The following is an 18,771-nucleotide window of genomic DNA, read 5'->3' as shown; positions in this document are numbered from 1 at the left end:
GTCTCTCTCCCTCGCTCTCTCTCTCCCTCGCTCTCTCTCTGTCTGTCTCTCTCTCGCTCTCTCTCTGTCTCTCTCCCTCGCTCTCTCTCTGTCTCTCTCCCTCGCTCTCTCTCTGTCTCTCTCCCTCGCTCTCTCTCTCTCCCTCGCTCTCTCTCTCTGTCTCTCTCCCTCGCTCTCTCTCTGTCTCTCTCCTTCGCTCTGTCTCTCTCCCTCTCTCTGTCTCTCTCCCTCGCTCTCTCTCTCTCCCTCGCTCTCTCTCTGTCTCTCTCCCTCTCTCTGTCTCTCTCCCTCGCTCTCTCTCTGTCTCTCTCCCTCTCTCTGTCTCTCTCCCTCGCTCTCTCTCTGTCTCTCTCCCTCGCTCTCTCTCTGTCTCTCTCCCTCGCTCTCTCTCTGTCTCTCTCCCTCGCTCTCTCTCTCTCCCTCTCTCTGTCTCTCTCCCTCGCTCTCTCTCCCTCTCTCTGTCTCTCTCCCTCGCTCTCTCTCTGTCTCTCTCCCTCGCTCTCTCTCTGTCTCTCTCCTTCGCTCTCTCTCTGTCTCTCTCCCTCTCTCTCTCTCTGTCTCTCTCCCTCGCTCTGTCTCTGTCTCTCTCCCTCGCTCTCTCTCTGTCTCTCCCTCTCCCTCTCTCTGTCTCTCCCTCTCCCTCTCTCTGTCTCTCTCCCTCGCTCTCTCTCTCCCTCGCTCTCTCTCTGTCTCTCTCCCTCGCTCTCGCTCTCTCACTGTCTCTCTCCCTCGCTCTCTCTCTGTCTCTCTCCCTCGCTCTCTCTCTGTCTCTCTCCCTCGCTCTCTCTCTGTCTCTCTCCCTCTCCCTCTCTCTGTCTCTCTCCCTCGCTCTCTCTCTCTCTGTGTCTCTCTCTCAGGGTGGTGGTGCTGACCAGGTGGATGGAGGCCGTACTGCTCTGGACAACAAGACATCTCTTCTCAACACCCCCCTGCTCTCCTCTTCTCCCCGGGCATCCCGAGACCCCTTTATAGACTCCCCCTTTAAACACAGCGTCAAAGATATTTCACTGGAAGAATCAGACCAGCAAACTGATGGTACACACATTTCTTAAAGTGTCATATATGATTGATAAGTTGTCAATCAGTATCTCAACCCCCATTGGCTGTTGCCCCTGACAGACCGCAGCATTGACCAATCGGAGCTGGTGTCTGAGCTGCTGAAGGAACTGTCCAATCACAATGAGCGCGTGGAGGAGAGGAAGGTGGCGCTTTGTGAGCTCTTGAAGCTGATTCGTGAAAACACCCTGCAGGTCTGCTGGGACGAACACTTCAAAACCATCCTCCTGTTACTACTGGAGACGCTGGGAGACAGGGAGGTACACACGCGTGCATCAATGCATACACAAACAAACCCTCATTATGTACACACGTTCATCAATGCACTTACACACACACTTTTTGAACAAACGGACAACTTACCTCTCTTCTCCTCTGTCCCCTCCTCCCCTGCAGCATGTGATCAGGGAGTTAGCTCTGCGTGTTCTGAGGGAGATTCTGAGCCGCCAGCCCTGGAGGTTTAAGAACTATGCTGAGCTCACCATCATGAAGGCCCTGGAGGCACACAAGGACCCACACAAAGAGGTACACACACATACACTCTGTAAAACACAGACATACACACACACACACACTCCTTATAATATACACACACACTCCTTATAATATACATGCACTACAGATAATATAATCTCTTGCAGATGCAAACACTTACACTGGACTCTCTCACATACACACACATTGACTCTCCCACTGTTGTTCCTGTGTGTGAATAGGAGTCATTATAACTGGTCCTATAACCCTGTTCCTGTGTGTGAATAGGAGTCATTATAACTGGTCCTATAACCCTGTTCCTGTGTGTGAATAGGAGTCATTATAACTGGTCCTATAACCCTGTTCCCGTGTGTGAATAGGAGTCATTATAACTGGTCCTATAACCCTGTTCCTGTGTGTGAATAGGAGTCATTATAACTGGTCCTATAACCCTGTTCCTGTGTGTGAATAGGAGTCATTATAACTGGTCCTATAACCCTGTTCCTGTGTGTGAATAGGAGTCATTATAACTGGTCCTATAACCCTGTTCCCGTTTGTGAATAGGAGTCATTATAACTGGTCCTATAACCCTGTTCCCGTTTGTGAATAGGAGCCATTATAACTGGTCCTATAACCCTGTTTGTGAAGGAGCCATTATAACTGGTCCTATAACCCTGTTTGTGAAGGAGCCATTATAACTGGTCCTATAACCCTGTTTGTGAAGGAGCCATTATAACTGGTCCTATAACCCTGTTTGTGAAGGAGCCATTATAACTGGTCCTATAACCCTGTTTGTGAAGGAGCCATTATAACTGGTCCTATAACCCTGTTTGTGAAGGAGCCATTATAACTGGTCCTATAACCCTGTTTGTGAAGGAGCCATTATAACTGGTCCTATAACCCTGTTTGTGAAGGTGGCGCGTGCTGCAGAGGAGACTGCGGCCATGCTGGCGTCGTCCATCAGTCCAGACCAGTGTATCAAGGTGTTGTGTCCCATCATCCAGTCAGCTGACTACCCCATCAACCTGGCTGCCATCAAGATGCAGACTAAAGTTATAGAGCGGGTCCCCCACCATGGACTAGTCAGCATGCTGCCTGAGATCGTCCCCGGACTCATACAGGTAACACACACACTCATACAGGTCACACACACTCATACAGGTAACACACACACTCATACAGGTCACACATACACACAAAGGTTGCACACATCCTCATGTTAATCAGGGTTATAACCCATCTATGTCATGTTATGCAGGGTTATGACAACTCTGAGAGCAGTGTGAGGAAGGCCTGTGTATTCTGTCTGGTGGCCCTCTACGCAGTCATAGGGGAGGAGCTAAAACCTCACCTCAACCAACTGTCTGGCAGCAAGGTGAGGGAGCACACCCACTTTCTACTAACCACACCCATTACCCATTACCTTGATTCACTGAACAAAAGTAAAAGCAACATGCAACAATTTCAAAGATTTTACTGAGTTACAGTTCATATAAGGCAGGGGTGTCAAACGTACGGCCCGCGGGCCGGATCAGGCCCGCAAACGGGTTTAATCCGGCCCGCGAGATGATTAAAAAATATATATATAAAGTATAAAAATGCGCTGCAATTTTTCAATAAAATAAACTGCTGTTCCAATTGCGTCCACTGGATGGCGCAATAGCAATTGTGTTAAGCAAGCAAATTGTTTATACCGGGGCAGAGCAAGTAGGTCAAGCACGTGCAGCCAATGAGGTACTTTGTTTTGCCCGCGATATTTATTACGGCTTCTACTTTTAACATTATGTGCTTTGGCACCCTCATTGCCCCAATATGTCTCTGTCAAAAAAGAGAAAAGTGGACGCAGAGTGCAGAGTGTTCCAAGAAAAATGGTCATCCTATTTATTCACGGAATTGAATGGGAAAGCTGTATGTTTGGTGTGTTCAGAGCATGTTGCAGTGCTGAAAGAATATAACCTTCGTCGCCACTATGTGAGTCTTCATGCCGACAAATATGACAACTTTCAAGGACAGCGGAGATGAGAGAAGGTGAATGAACTGTTGGCGGGTCTGAAGAAACAGCAGTCTGTGTTTACTCACAGCCGAGACATCAGTGACGCTGCAGTGAAAGCTACCTACCTCATTGCTAATGAAATCGCAGTGGCTTCAAAACCATTTAGTGAGGGGGAATTTGTAAAAACATGCATGATGAAGGCAGCGGAGATTGTGTGCCCTGAAAAGCGGCAGGCTTTTGCAAATATCAGCCTGACAAGAAACACAGTTGCAGACAGGATTTCCGATCTTTCAGTGGATTTGGACAGCCAGTTGAAGCAAAAAGTAAAGTCATTTATTGCGTTTTGGTTGCAATTGATGAAAGCACGGACATTACAGATGTTGCACAACTGGCCATTTTCATCCGCGGGAGTTGATGACACATTGACCGTCACCGAGGAGTTCGTGGAGTTGGTGCCGATGACAGATACAACGACAGCAGCTGATATTTTTACCGCACTCGTCGGGCGCGCTGGACAGGGTCGGAGTGGACTGGTCCCGCGCTGTCAGCCTGGCTACAGATGGTGCGCCCTCAATGATCGGGAAAAAGCAGGCGTTGTGACAAAGTTCAGAGAGAAAGTGCAATCTGCAAATGGAGGACGTGATTTTGGGACTTTTCACTGTATTTTGCACCAGGAGGCTTTGTGTTGCAAGTCATTAAAGATGGATAACGCCATGAAGGTGGTCATCCAAACTGTTAATTTCATCCGATCCAGAAGCCTGAATCACCGTCAGTTTGACAGCCTTCTCAGAGAGAAAGACCACATCTATGGCCTGCCATACCACACTGAGGTAAGATGGTTAAGCCGAGGTGCTGTGCTGAGGCGTTTCTTTGATTTACGAGAAGAAATTGAACAGTTCATGGAAGAAAAGGGCAAACCAGTGTTAGAATTTCATTCCGCAGAATGGATGCAGGACCTTGCATTTATGGTGGATGTTACAGAGCACCTGAATAACTTGAACAAACAGCTGCAAGGGCGCAACAAAGTTGTCACGCAGTATTATGACAGCATACGTTCTTTCAAATTGAAGCTGTCATTGTGGGAGACGCAACTTGCCGGTGGTGATGCAGCTCACTTCCCCTGTCTGAAAAATGTGTGCGCGACCCAACATGTGGCAGACATGAAGCGGTTCAAAGATAAAATAACGGGACTGTTACGGGAGTTTGAGCAACGCTTTCAGATTTATGTTTATGTTTTTATGTTAATGTCCTATTGTTTTTAATTGATATTATTTGTATATTTAACCTATTCTTGACTCTGTGGTTCTTGCACTTGTTTGGGGAACAGGATTTCATTATTTTTATCTACATTTCTGCCTGAGAAATGACACCCTGATATAGTTCTGTGATCTGTGAAACAGTTCTGTTAATCACTGAGGCATTGTGTGTTTGTGTGTTCTTTGTCCTCAGAACTTTCAAATTAACTTGAGGTGTTTTATGATTAATAGTGATGTTGTGCTTTTGGACACTGTCCTCAGGCTCCAGCTTTATGTTTATATGTTTTTATGTTGATGTGCTATTGTTTTTAATTGATTTTATTTTATTTGTATATTTAACCTATTCTTGACTCTGTGGTTCTTGCACTTGTTTGGGGAACAGGATTTCATTTATTTTTATCTACATTTCTGCCTGAGAAATGACACCCCTGATATAGTTCTGTGATCTGTGAAACAGTTCTGTTAATCACTGAGGCATTGTGTGTTTGTGTGTTCTTTTTCTTTAGAATTTTCAAATAAATTTGACGTGTTTTATGATTAATAGTGATGTTGTGCTTGTACTATTTTGGACACACTGTCCTCAGGCTCCAGCTTTATGTTGTATGTTGATCGTATTAAAACAAAGAAAACAATCTGAAGTTGTTGTTTTTAAGTTATATATACCATGATTTTTACGGTCCGGCCCACTTGGGAATAGATTTTCCTCCATGTGGCCCCTGAGCTAAAATGAGTTTGACACCCCTGATATAAGGGAATCAGGCAATTTAAATAAATTAATTAGACCCTAATCTATGGATTTCACATGACTGGGAATACAGATTTGCATCTGTTGGTGAAAGGTGATCCCATGTAGCTCAGTTGGTAGAGCATGGTGCTTGCCAGGGTTGTGTGTTCGATTCCCACGGGGGGGACCAGTATGAAAAATGTGTGCACTCACTACTGTAAGTCGCTCTGGATAAGAGCATCTGCTAAATTACTAAAATGTTTTAAAAAGTCAGATGCCAGTATCTGGTGTGACCACCATTGCGGCATAGAGTTGATCAGGCTGTTGATTGTGGCCTGCGGAAGGTTGTCCCACTCCTCTTCAATGGCTGTGTGAAGTTGCTGGATATTGGCGGGAACTGGAACACGCTGTCATACATGTCAATCCAGAGCATCCCAAACATGCTCAATGGGTGACATGTCTGGTGAGTATGCAGGCCATGGAAGAACAGGGACAGTTTCAGCTTCCAGGAATTGTGTACAAATCCTGACAACAAGTTGTTGTGCGTTATCATGCTGAAACATGAGGTGATGGCGGCGTATGAATGGCACGACAATGGTCCTCAGGAAACCACTTGCCCACAGGTGTGGCATATCAAGAAGCTGATTAAACAGCATGATCATTACACAGGTGCTGGGGACAATAAAAGGCCACTCTAAAATGTGCAGTTTTGTCACAACACAATGCCACAGATATCTCAAGTTTTGAGGGAGTGTACAGTTGGCATGCTGACTGCAGGAATGTCCACCAGAGAATTGAATGTTAATTTCTCTAACATAAACCGCCTCCAACATTATTTTAGAGAATTTGGCAGTACGTCCAAGCCTCAGCTTCTTGATATGCCAAACCTGTCAGGTGGATGGATTATCTTGGCAAAGGAGAAATGCTCACTAACAGGGATGTAAACACATTTGTGCACAACATTTGAGCGAAATAAGCTTTTTGTGCGTATGGAACATTGTGGGGATCTTTTTATTTCAGTTCATGAAACATGGGACCAACACTTTACATGTTGCGTTTATATTTTTTTCAGTGTATATTACTGGATCAGCAGGATTCAAGAAGAACTGCTTCAGTTCTACAACCCTGTAACTCTCTCCCCCCTCTCTCTCCAGTTGAAGTTGTTGAATCGGTACATCCAGCGTGCCCAGTCCGGCTCCAGTGGTGGTGAGCCCCCAGCAGACAACCTATAGAACAGACATATGGAGAGTGCCCCCCACAGGACAACCATGGAACTGCACTCTCCCTCTGGAGACTTAACACTCACGGATACACTCTTACATGGATGCACAAACACATACTCACACACTTACATGAACACACACGCTTACATGAACATGCTGATATGAAGGCTCAGACTGACACACACTGTCCTCAATACAACCTCCCATTTCCTCCTTGTTGCCTACTACAATGCACTCTGGGAGATGCGGTGCAGAGGAGAGGATTGTTGTAGTTCCCCTCACAAACATTGAAGATCCACCCTGCTCTCTGAGACGCACCCCTGACCTCTACACACCTAACCACGCCCTCTGACCCCCATCTTACTCTGACGCCTCAACGCCAACAGTTTCACTTCCTGGTTTCAGAAGTGGAGAACGGCCACATGATGCACTAGCCACACACCCCCAGCCAGGATGGATGGCTAGATAGGGAGGGAGGGAAGAGGGTAGAGGGGAAGGCATGTGCATTCTGCAGACCTGTGTGTCTGTGACGGAGAGTGGAGGGGGGGGGGTTTAACCCCTGAAACTCTGAAGGCAAATCTGAAATGACGCACTAATCCCTACGTAGTGCACTACTTTTGACCAAAGCTACATAGTACCACTGGTCAAACTATATAGGGCTAGGGTTCCATTTTGCCCCTTCCCATGAGCACTTAGGTCAAAACTGCTCATAACAACTACATAGGCAATGGGTGTGAGGAGGCGGAATGTGCTTAGCTATGGATGACGATGATTTTAACAAGATATTTTTATCCAGAGCCTACTTACTGTCACAGTAGAAGGGAGGGGGTGAAATTAAAGTTAACAATGTCCACCCCTTTCAGAGAAGTCCATGGTACCTTCCACTGCTCCCCGCCATGTCTTGGATGAGCACATTTCAGACAGAGATGGGGAGACATGGCTTATTATTATTGTCAGCTAGTGGATATGTATCTACACATGAAAACATGGAATAATAGCCGATAACGACGTCATTTAGGAGAGTCCCTGATGGAGGTGCGCGCTCTGCGTTCTGATCAGTTTTGTTTTCAGTTGCGCGCGTGCCATAGTCTCGCTCAACGTTGGTTTCTCTCTACGGGGAGACGTTTGCAGAAATGTATTATTTACTGATCTGAGAAACTCGTGTCACCTTTTCCTCCTCTTCCTCCTTTTCCTTCTTCCTCTGGTCATCCTCTCCCCGCTTCTTGTATCATTCTAGCTTTCACTTGGTTGTTTTTCCTCCGTGCATTTACAACGCTGTGCTTACAATAAAATAAAGAGGAGAAAAAAAGAACTTGTACAGACCATAATAAACACTGTTTCTGTCTCAGTCAATGGGAGGGGGCACCTGTTCTGCTGACACACACACACACACACAAGGTCTACAATTAACCGAAGTTGCGCCCCTTGTGCACTGACTGGAATCAACTGGTAATGATTGACCACCAGAGCACAGCACAGGGAAGATACTTCACAGTGTGTGAATGTGTATAAACTAGGAAGAATATATAGTCCACCTGAGGCTGCAGAATATACACTGAGTATACCAAACATTAGGAACACCTCCCTAATATTGAGTTGCACCCTCCCTCCTTTTGCCCTCAGAACGGCCTCAATTCGTCGTGGGTAATGGACTCTACAAGGTGTCGAAAGCGTTCCACAGGGATGCTGGCCCATGTTGACTCCAATGCTTCCCACAGTTGTGTCAAGTTGGCTGGATGTCCTTTGGGTGGTGGACCATTCTTGATACACACGGGAAACTGTTGAGCGTGAAAAATCCAGCAGCGGTGCAGTTCTTGACACAAACCAGTGTGAGCCTGGCATCTACTACCAGTGGTGTAAAGTACTTAAGTAGTACTTTAAAGTATTTTTACTTAAGTATTTTGGGGGTGGAATCTGTACTTTACTGTCCTATTTATATTTTGGACAACTTTTCACTACATTCCTAAAACAAATAATGTACTTTTTACTCCCATCAATTTTCCCTGACACCCAAAAGTACTCGTTAGATTTTGAATCCTTACCAGGACAGGAAAATGGCCCAATTCACACACTTGTCAAGAGAACATCCCTGGTCATCTCTACTGCCTCTGATCTGGCGGACTCACTAAACACAAATGCTTCGTTTGCAAATGATGTCTCGAGTGCTGAAGTGTGCCCCTGGCTATCCGTAAATTAAAAAAAAAAAAAAAAAAAAATGGTGCCTTCTGGTTTGCTTAATATAAGGAATTTTAAATCATGTATACTTGTACATTAAATACTTAGGTATATTTTAGCAATAACATTTACTTTTGATACTTAAGTATATTTAAAACCAAATACTTTCAGACATTTACTCAATTAGTATTTTATAGTATTAGTATTTTACTGGGTGACTTTCACTTTTACTTAAATCATTTTATTTTACTTAAGTATGACTACTGGGTACTTTTTCCACCACTGCCTACTACCATACCCCGTTCAAAGGCACTTCAATCTTTTGTCTTGCCCATTCACCCTCTGAATGGCACACATAAACAATCATTGTCTCAAGGCTTAAAAATCCTTCTTTAACCCGTCTCCTCCCCTTCATCTACACTGATATATGAAGTGGATTTAACAAGTGACAACGATAAGGGATCAAAGCTTTCGCCTGGTCAGTCCATGTCACGGAAACAGCAGGTGTTCTTAATGTTTTGTATTCTCATACCTGAAGCTGCAGAACATAAGGTGCCTTTATAAAGTTTAGACCCACTTCAACCTTGTTTTCACATTTTGCTGCCTTAAAATCTAAAGGGATTCAAATACTTTTTATTTTTCTACATATCTACACAACCTACTCCACATTTTCAAAGTGAAAGAAAATTATAGAAAATGTTCCTAATTAAAATATTTTTTTTTAAATACAGAAATATCATAATTGGATAAGTCTCCAACCCCCCTGCATTAATACTTGGTGGAAGCACCTTTGGCAGCCATTACAGATGTGAATCATTTGGAATAAGATTCGAACAACTTTACATAACTCTTAGGGCAACATACACTACATGACCAAAAGTATGTGGACACCTGCTCGTCGAACATCTCATTCCAAAATCATGGGCATTAATATGGAGTTGGTCCCCCCTTTGCTGCTATAACAGCCTCCACTCTTCTGGGAAGGCTTTCCACTAGATGTTGGAACATTGCTGTGGGGACTTGCTTCCATTCAGCCACGAGCATTAGTGAGGTCGGGCACTGATGTTGAGCGATTAGGCCTGGCTCGCAGTCGTGGTCCAATTCATCCTGAAGGTGTTCGATGGGGTTGAGGTCATGGGCTCTGTCCAGGCCAGTCAAGTTCTTCCACACTGAACTCTACAAAGCATTTCTGTATGGACCTCGCTTTGTGCACAGGGGCATTGTCATGCTGAAACAGGAAAGGGCCTTCCCCAAACTGTTGCCACAAAGTTGGAAGCACAGAATCATCTAGAATGTCATTGTATGCCGTAGCGTTAAGATTTCCCTTCACTGGAACTAAGGGGCCTAGCCTGAACCATGAAAAACAGCCCCAGACCATTATTTATCCTCCACCAAACTTTACAGTCGCCACTGAATTCGGGCAGGTAGCGTTCTCCTGGCATCCGCCAAACCCAGATTCATCCGTAGGTCTGCCAGATGGTGAAGCGTGATTCATCACTCCAGAGAACGTGTTTCCACTGCTCCAGAGTCCAATGGCGGCTAGCTTTAGGCTTGTGTGCGGCTGCTCGGCCATGAAAAACCATTTAATTAAGCTCCCGACAAACAGTTATTGCGCTGACGTTGCTTCCAGAGGCAGTTTGGAACTCTGTACACCTGTCAGCAACGGGTGTGGCTGAAATAGCGAATCCACTAATTTGAAGGGGTGTCCACCTATACTTTTGTATATATAGTATATATCCATTGTTTTTGTGAAAATTGCTCAAGCTCATTAGGTTTGGTTGGGAATCATTGATGGACAGAAATATCCAAACCTTGTTTCTGATTTTTTTTTTAAGCAGATTAAAGTCAGGATTGAGACTAGATCCCACAGGAACACTCAACACCTCTTGGTAAGCCATTCTGGTGTGTCTTTGGCATTCAAATATGTGTAATTGTTGCGCAAAGCAAATAGTCTGGGTAGCCATTTGATTAGATGTTCAGGAGTATTATGGCTTGGTGGTAGAAGCTGTTTAGAAGCCTCTTGGACCTAGACTTGGTGCTCCGGTACCGCTTGCCATGCGGTAGCAGAGAGAACAGTCTATGACTAGGGTGGCTGGAGTCTGACAATTTTTAGGGCTTTCCTCTGACACCGCCTGGTATAGAGGTCCTGGATGGCAGGAAGCTTGGCCCCAGTGGTGTACTGGGCCGTACGCACTACCCTCTGTAGTGCCTTGCGGTCGGAGGCCGAGTAGTTGCCATACCAGGCAGCGATACAACCAGTCAGGATGCTCTCGATGGTGCAGCTGTAGAACCTTTTGAGGATCTATGCCAAATCTTTTCAGTCTGCTTAAGGGGAATGGGTTTTGTCGTGGTGTGCTTGGACCATGTTAGTTTGTTGGGAATGTGGACACCAAGGAACTTGAAGCTCTCAACCTGCTCCACTACAGCCCCGTCGATGAGAATGGGGGCGTGCTCGGTCCTCTTCTTTTTCCTGTAGTCCAAAATCATCTCCTTTGTCTTGACCACGTTGAGGGAGAGGTTGTTGTCCTGGCACCACACGGCCAGGTCTCTGACCTCCTCCCTATAGGCTGTCTTGTCGGTGATCAGGCCTACCACTGTTGTCATTAACAACCTTAATGATGGTGTTGGATTCGTGTCTGGCCATGCAGTCATGAGTGAACAGGGAGTACAGGAGGGGACTGAGCACGCACCCCTGAGGGGCCCCTGTGATGAGGATCAGCGTGGCGGATGTGTTGTTACCTACCCTTACCACCTGGGGGCGGCCCGTCAGGAAGTCCAGGATCCAGTTGCAGAGGGAGGTGTTTAGTCCCAGGGTCCTTAGCTTAGTGATGAGCTTTGAGGGCACTATGGTGTTGAACGCTCAGACTCAGACAGGGAGAGGTTGAAAATGTCAGTGAAGACACTTGCCAGTTGGTCAGCGCATGCTCGGAGTACACGTCCTGGTAATCCGTCTGGCCCTGCGGCCTTGTGAATGTTTAACTGTTTAAAGGTCTTACTCACATCGGCTACGGAGAGCATGATCACACAGTCGTCCGGAACAGCTGATGCTCTCATGCATGTTTCAGTGTTACTTGCCTCGAAGCGATTATAGAAGTAATTCAGCTCGTCTGGTAGGCTCGTGTCACTGGGCAGCTCGCGGCTGTGCATCCCTTTGTAGTCTGTAATAGTTTGCAAGCCCCGCCACATCCGACGAGCGTCGGAGCCAGTGTAGTACGATTCAATCTTAGTCCTGTATTGACGCTTTGCCTGTTTGATGGTTCGTCTGAGGGCATAGCGGGATTTCTTATAAGCGTCCGGGTTAGAGTCCCACTCCTTGAAAGCGGCAGCTCTACCCTTTAGCTCAGTACGGATGTTGCCTGTAATCCATGGCTTCTGGTTGGGGTATGTACGTACAGTCAATGTGGGGACGACGTCATCGATGCACTTATTGATGAAGCCAGTGACTGATGTGGTATACTCCTCAATGCCATCGGAAGAATCCCTGAACATATTCCAGTCTGGCTAGCAAAACAGGCCTGTAGCTTAACATTTGCTTCATCTGACCACTTTTTTATTGACCGAGTCACTGGTGCTTCCTGCTTTAGTTTTTGCTTCTAAGCAGGAATCAGGAGGATATAATTATGTTGCCCTAAGAGTTTGTGTAAAGTTGCTAGAATCTTATTCCAAATTATTCACATCTGTAATGGCTGCCAAAGGAGCTTCCACCAAGTATTTACTCAGGGGGGTGGAGACTTATCCAATTATGATATTTCAGTTTTGTATTTTTTTCTTAATTTGGAAAATGTTCTATAACTTTATTTCACTTAGGAAATGTGGAGTAGGTTGTGTAGATATGTAGGAAAAATATCTAAATGTAATCCCTTTTTAGATTTTAACGCAGCAAAATGTGAAAAAAAGTTCAAGGGGGGTGTAGACTTTCTATGGGCAAACAGCTTCTATCTCAAGGCCATCAGACCGTTAAACAGCCATCACTAGCACATTAGAGGCTGCTGCCTACAGACATAGACTAGAAATCACTGGCCACTTTAGAGAAACGGAACACTAGCCACTTTAATAATGTTTACATATCTGCATTCCTCATCTCATATGTACAGTGGGGAGAACAAGTATTTGATACACTGCCGATTTTGCAGGTTTTCCTACTTACAAAGCATGTAGAGGTCTGTAATTTTTATCATAGGTACACTTCAACTGTGAGAGACAGAATCTAAAACAAAAATCCAGAAAATCACATTGTATGATTTTTAAGTAATTAATTTGCATTTTATTGCATGACATAAGTATTTGATACATCAGAAAAGCAGAACTTAATATTTGGTACAGAAACCTTTGTTTGCAATTACAGAGATCATACGTTTCCTGTAGGTCTTGACCAGGTTTGCACACACTGCAGCAGGGATTTTGGCCCACTCCTCCATACAGATCCTTCAGGTTTCGGGACTGTCGCTGGGCAATACGGACATTCAGCTCCCTCTAAAGATTCTCTATTGGGTTCAGGTCTGGAGACTGGCTAGGCCACTCCAGGACCTTGAGATGCTTCTTACGGAGCCACTCCTTAGTTGCCCTGGCTGTGTGTTTCGGGTCGTTGTCATGCTGGAAGACCCAGCCACGACCCATCTTCAATGCTCTTACTGAGGGAAGGAGGTTGTTGGCCAAGATCTCGCGATACATGGCCCCATCCATCCTCCCCTCAATACGGTGCAGTCGTCCTGTCCCCTTTGCAGAAAAGCATCCCCAAAGAATGTTGTTTCCACCTCCATGCTTCACGGTTGGGATGGTGTTCTTGGGGTTGTACTCATCCTTCTTCTTCCTCCAAACACGGCGCAGTGGAGTTTAGACCAAAAGCTCTATTTTTGTCTCATCAGACCACATGACCTTCTCCCATTCCTCCTCTGGATCATCCAGATGGTCATTGGCAAACTTCAGATGGGCCTGGACATGCGCTGGCTTGAGCAGGGGGGTGACCTTGCGTGCACTGCAGGATTTTAATCCATGACGGTGTAGTGTGTTACTAATGGTTTTCTTTGAGTCTGTGGTCCCAGCTCTCTTCAGGTCATTGATCAGGTCCTGCTGTGTAGTTCTGGGCTGATCCCTCACCTTCCTCATGATCATTGATGCCCCACGAGGTGAGATCTTGCATGGAGCCCCAGACCGAGGGTGATTGACCGTCATCTTGAACTTCTTCCATTTTCTAATAATTGCGCCAACAGTTGTTGCCTTCTCACCAAGCTGCTTGCCTATTGTCCTGTAGCCCATCCCAGCCTTGTGCAGGTCTACAATTTTATCCCTGATGTCCTCACACAGCTCTCTGGTCTTGGACATTGTGGAGAGGTTGGAGTCTGTTTGATTGAGTGTGTGGACAGGTGTCTTTTATACAGGTAACGAGTTCAAACAGGTGCAGTTAATACAGGTAATGAGTGGAGAACAGGAGGGCTTCTTAAAGAAAAACTAACAGGTCTGTGAGAGCCGGAATTCTTACTGGTTGGTAGGTGATCAAATACTTATGTCATGCAATAAAATGCAAATTAATTACTTAAAAATCATACAATGTGATTTTCTGGATTTTTGTTTTAGATTCCGTCTCTCGCAGTTGAAGTGTACCTATGATATAAATTACAGACCTCTACATGCTTTGTAAGTAGGAAAACCTGCAAAATCGGCAGTGTATCAAATACTTGTTCTCCCCACTGTATATATATACTGTATTCTATGCTACTTCACTGTATCTTAGTCTATGCCGCTGTAACATCAATTGTCCATATATAAATATATATTCTTAATTCATTCCTTACTTAGATGTCTCGAAGTGTATTGGGTATACGTTGTGAAATTGTTCAATATTACTGCACTGTCGGAGCGAGAAGCACAAGCATTTCGCTACACCCGCAATAACATCTGCTAAACACGTATGTGACCAATAACGTGTGATTTGATTTGACCTGATTCTACCTGAAGCTGAACTATAGCCTAGTATTAGGCTCAATGTGTGTTTAGGAGAAGGAACTACGGAGTAGGCTATAGTAGCAGAAGCTGGTAGTGGTAGAAACATTGTTGTAGTAGTTAGTAGTAGTAGTAGTAGTAGTAGTTAGTAGTTAGTAGTAGTGGTGAAAGGAACTGGCTGAGTGTTCTGCCAGTCATACAACACCGAGGACTTCCGTCCCTCTGCTGGGACACACCAGACCAGCTGCAGCACCACGCGGTGTGGTACTATTCGGACCAGACACATTTTACATTTACATTTACATCATTTAGCAGAGGCTCTTATCCAGAGCAACTTACAAATTGGTGCATTCAATTTATGATAGCCAGTGGGACAAGCACTTTTTTTGGGGGGGGGTAGAAGGATTACTTTATACTATTCCAGGTATTCCTTAAAGAGGTAGGGTTTCAAGTGTCTCCGGAAGGTGGTCAGTGACTCCGCTGTCCTGGCGTTGTGGGGGAGCTTGTTCGACCATTGGGGTGCCAGAGCAGCAAATAGCTTTGACTGGGCTGAGCGGGAACTGTGCTTCCGTAGAGGTAGGGGAGCTAGCAGGCCAGAGGTGGATGAACGTAGTGCCCTCGTTTGGGTGTAGGGTCTGATCAGAGCCTGAAGGTAAGGAGGTGCCGTTCCCCTCACAGCTCCGTAGGCAAGCACCATGGTCTTGTAGTAGAGAGAACTTGGGAAGGTCGAACACCAGACGGGATGCAGCGTTCTGGATACATTGTAGGGGTTTAATGGCACAGGCTGGGAGCCCAGCCAACAGCGAGTTGCAGTAATCCAGACGGAAGATGACAAGTGCCTGGATTAGGACCTGTGCCGCTTCCTGTGTGAGGTAGGGTCGTACACATAAGGCGGATACACACCATAGGGCCACAACAAAACTGTTCTGGGTTGCTCTGCCTGGTTATGCATCCACCATAGTGGAACTGTGCTGGAAAGGACATCTTCAGAGAAAATACCCCGAGCCAACAGAGAAGGGTTCAGGTCAGCCCAATAATGTGGATCAGGCACTCGGGTGTGTTGTCCCTGGGACCCTTTCACATTTCCTCTCAAACTTCATGGAATTCTCTTGTCTATTTTGATAATGTACAATTGTCGTATGTGAGGCATGGGATATTGTAATGAAACAATGTTGGTGGCCAAAGTTCATAGCAGTGTCCGATGCTCGGGTTAATATGTGACATTATCAACTGAAAATGATAAGGGTCGGTAGTCGATTGAAGATTTGACTGTAATTTGTGTTCTCTATAAATGCACACTGACATCTGGCAGCTTGACATCCAGACACAGAAGGGTTAGTGTAAGTGTCCTAAAGAGCCTCTGTGTCCCCATCCTAAATCACACGCACTCTACAATCATTCCCACTAAATACATCCGTCTTCACATCTGGCTGTTGGTCTTTGGTTCAACACGCATCTATCCACCCCTCTCTTTTCTACAATAGGAACACACTGTTCTCTGGAAAGAGGGGTGGGTGCAAGCCTGTGAGCCTGCTAGTCTGTACTGGCCGAGTATTTTTACTGATTGATGTCTCGGTTGAATTATGCGTTTGTGTACTGTGAATATGTCTCTGTATGTGATAGGGTGCTTGTGCATGCTACGAACGGGTCACATCGGCGTTATAACGTAGAAGCGGTTGACAAAAGCTCTGAGGGAGTCCATTGGCTGAGCTGGGTGCGCTTGGCAACAGAGCGGCTTTCTGATTGGTCCCGCGACGCCGTGGCATCTCCCCCTGCGGCTGGCGACAGTCGGCGATGTTTTGCGAGGGCACAGTCTGATGAGAAGCCATGTTCGTGCTGCCTGCATATGTGTTAACCGCCACTGTTCTGATCGTTAAAGAGTCTTATTTAACTGGCCGGGAACTGTAGCCCTGGTCACACGAGTCCGCGATGAAAAAAGAGAGGTTTCGGAGGGCACAGGAAGCGCTGGATGCGAGCTTCTCATAGGAGGATTCCAAACATCCGTGAATCAAAAGCAAGTGAAGTTTGCTAATGCTACTAGACTGCTAATGCTAGCTCACTAGTTAGACGGACATTGCGTGTGTGGACTCAACAACATCCTCCCTGCATTTACGTAATGTTGCTAGCTAGCTTTGGCTGGGCTCGGAATGCGACGATGTGTCATGTCGCCAGCTAAATTTACTTTTGAGGACTGCAAGTGAGCTAACTCGCGCTAGTTAGCTAGGGGAAACACTATTTTCACGGAACTTCGATACTTTAGTGACTTTTTCGTAGCATATTTAAGAGTAGCCAGCATATTTAGTAGTAGCCAGCATATTTATTAGTAGCCAGCAGATGTAGGAGTAGCCAGCAGATCCGACCCGCTTGCTTACAGCTGCACTAGGGTCGGACAGCCTTCCCATGTAGATTAAAAGCAGAGCCTGCGCGAGATATGGCTCGGAAAACGTACCTCAATCCAGGGATGAGAAATCCGTTGTACTCCGAATTGTCCCATTATCCCAACTCTTACACCGAGAAGATAGAACAACTGTTAGTTCTCCGGAAATCTGCCCTTTTCGTCCTCATGCTAGGTAGCAGAAGCCACAGCAGCCATTTCAATCAGCTCCATTGTTGTTCAATGCGACGTGCCATTCAATAATGTCTACTGTTAACTAGCATGAAGATAAAAACAGCAGTTTACTTAAATCTGCAATATAACTTTTTGGGTGACCCAACCAAATGCACATAGAAATGTGAGTAATAGATCTGTCATTCTCATTGAAAGTAAGTCTAAGAAGCAGTAGATCTGTTCTATGTGCGCTATTTATATGCTTCCCGTGCTTAAGTTTCGCTTTTGCGTCTTGTACACCAGCTTCAACAGCTGAAAATACAATATTTTTGGTTATGGAAAATATACAGATGGCCAGTTTATTAGGTACACCCATCTAGTACCGGTCGAACCCCCCTTTGCATCACGAAACAGCCTGAATTATTTGGGGCATGGACACTTTGCTTAATTGGTATCAAAGGACCTAACGTGTGCCAGGAAAATATTACGCCACCAGCCTGTACTGTTGATACCAGGCAGGATGGAGCCATGGACTCATGCTGCTTATGCCAAATCCTGACTCTGCCATCAGCATGACTCAACAGGAACCGGGATTCTTCAGACCAGGCAATGTTTTTCCACTCCTCAATTGGCCCGTGTTGGTGATTGCGTGCCCACTGGAGCCACTTCTTGTTTTTAGCAGGTAGGAGTGGAACCCGGTGTGGTCGTCTGCTGCAATAGCCCATCCGTTTCAAGGACGGACGAGGTGTGTGTTCCAAGATGCTGTTCACCACAGCATTGGTGTACTGTGCCGTTATTTGCTTGTTTGTGGCCCTCCTGGTAGCTTGCACGATTCTTGCCATTCTCCTTCGACCTCTCAGTAAGGAGCTGTTTTGACTCATAGGACTGCCACTGACTGGATGTTTTTTTGTTTGTCGCACCATTCTCGGTAAACCCTAGACACTGTCATGCGTGAAAAAGCCCAGGAGGCCGACCGTTTCTGAGATACTTGAACCGGCACGCCTGGCATCGACGATCATACCATGCTCAGTCTTTTAGGTCACTCGTTTTACCCAATCTAACATTCAATCGAACAGTAACTGAATGCCTGCTTTATATAGCAAGCCACGGCCACGTGACTCACTGTATGTAGGAGTGAACTATTTTCGTGAACGGTGCCACTGAGTGTATTTCACAGCGGTTTAGATGGTACAATGATTCTCGACACAATTACTGCTTGTTTTGTCACACAAACTGAAATTCTGTGAACTATTAGAATTTTAGCAACCAGGAAACTGAGTGATTTCTGCATATTGCATTTACATTTATGGCATTTAGCAGATGCCAAGGGCACAGACATATATTCCATCTAGCCGCCTCGCGGATTCAAAGCAATGACCTTT

At 45.7% G+C, this 18,771-nt stretch overlaps 1 protein-coding gene across 34 annotated transcripts in view; it reads left to right on the top strand.

Annotated features, from left to right (window-relative positions):
• Window positions 1-8,054, top strand: part of LOC121572264 (CLIP-associating protein 2) — a 98,132-nt gene extending 90,078 nt beyond the window's left edge. For all 34 annotated transcript variants that reach the window (XM_041884246.2, XM_041884243.2, XM_041884260.2 and 31 more), the window contains 6 exons: window positions 858-1,035; window positions 1,120-1,316; window positions 1,453-1,581; window positions 2,445-2,651; window positions 2,789-2,905; window positions 6,658-8,054. In XM_041884246.2, coding sequence (XP_041740180.1) covers window positions 858-1,035; window positions 1,120-1,316; window positions 1,453-1,581; window positions 2,445-2,651; window positions 2,789-2,905; window positions 6,658-6,735 — 906 coding nt within the window. In that variant the 3' untranslated portion in view covers window positions 6,736-8,054. The remainder of the gene's footprint in view (window positions 1-857; window positions 1,036-1,119; window positions 1,317-1,452; window positions 1,582-2,444; window positions 2,652-2,788; window positions 2,906-6,657) is intronic.
• Window positions 8,055-18,771: the final 10,717 nt, after the last annotated feature.

The sequence above is a fragment of the Coregonus clupeaformis genome, chromosome 8 (assembly GCF_020615455.1).
Source record: "Coregonus clupeaformis isolate EN_2021a chromosome 8, ASM2061545v1, whole genome shotgun sequence".
Classification (NCBI taxonomy): domain Eukaryota; kingdom Metazoa; phylum Chordata; class Actinopteri; order Salmoniformes; family Salmonidae; genus Coregonus; species Coregonus clupeaformis.
The sequence above is the reverse complement of the archived record's forward strand: the minus strand, read 5'-3'. Positions and strand labels throughout refer to the sequence as shown.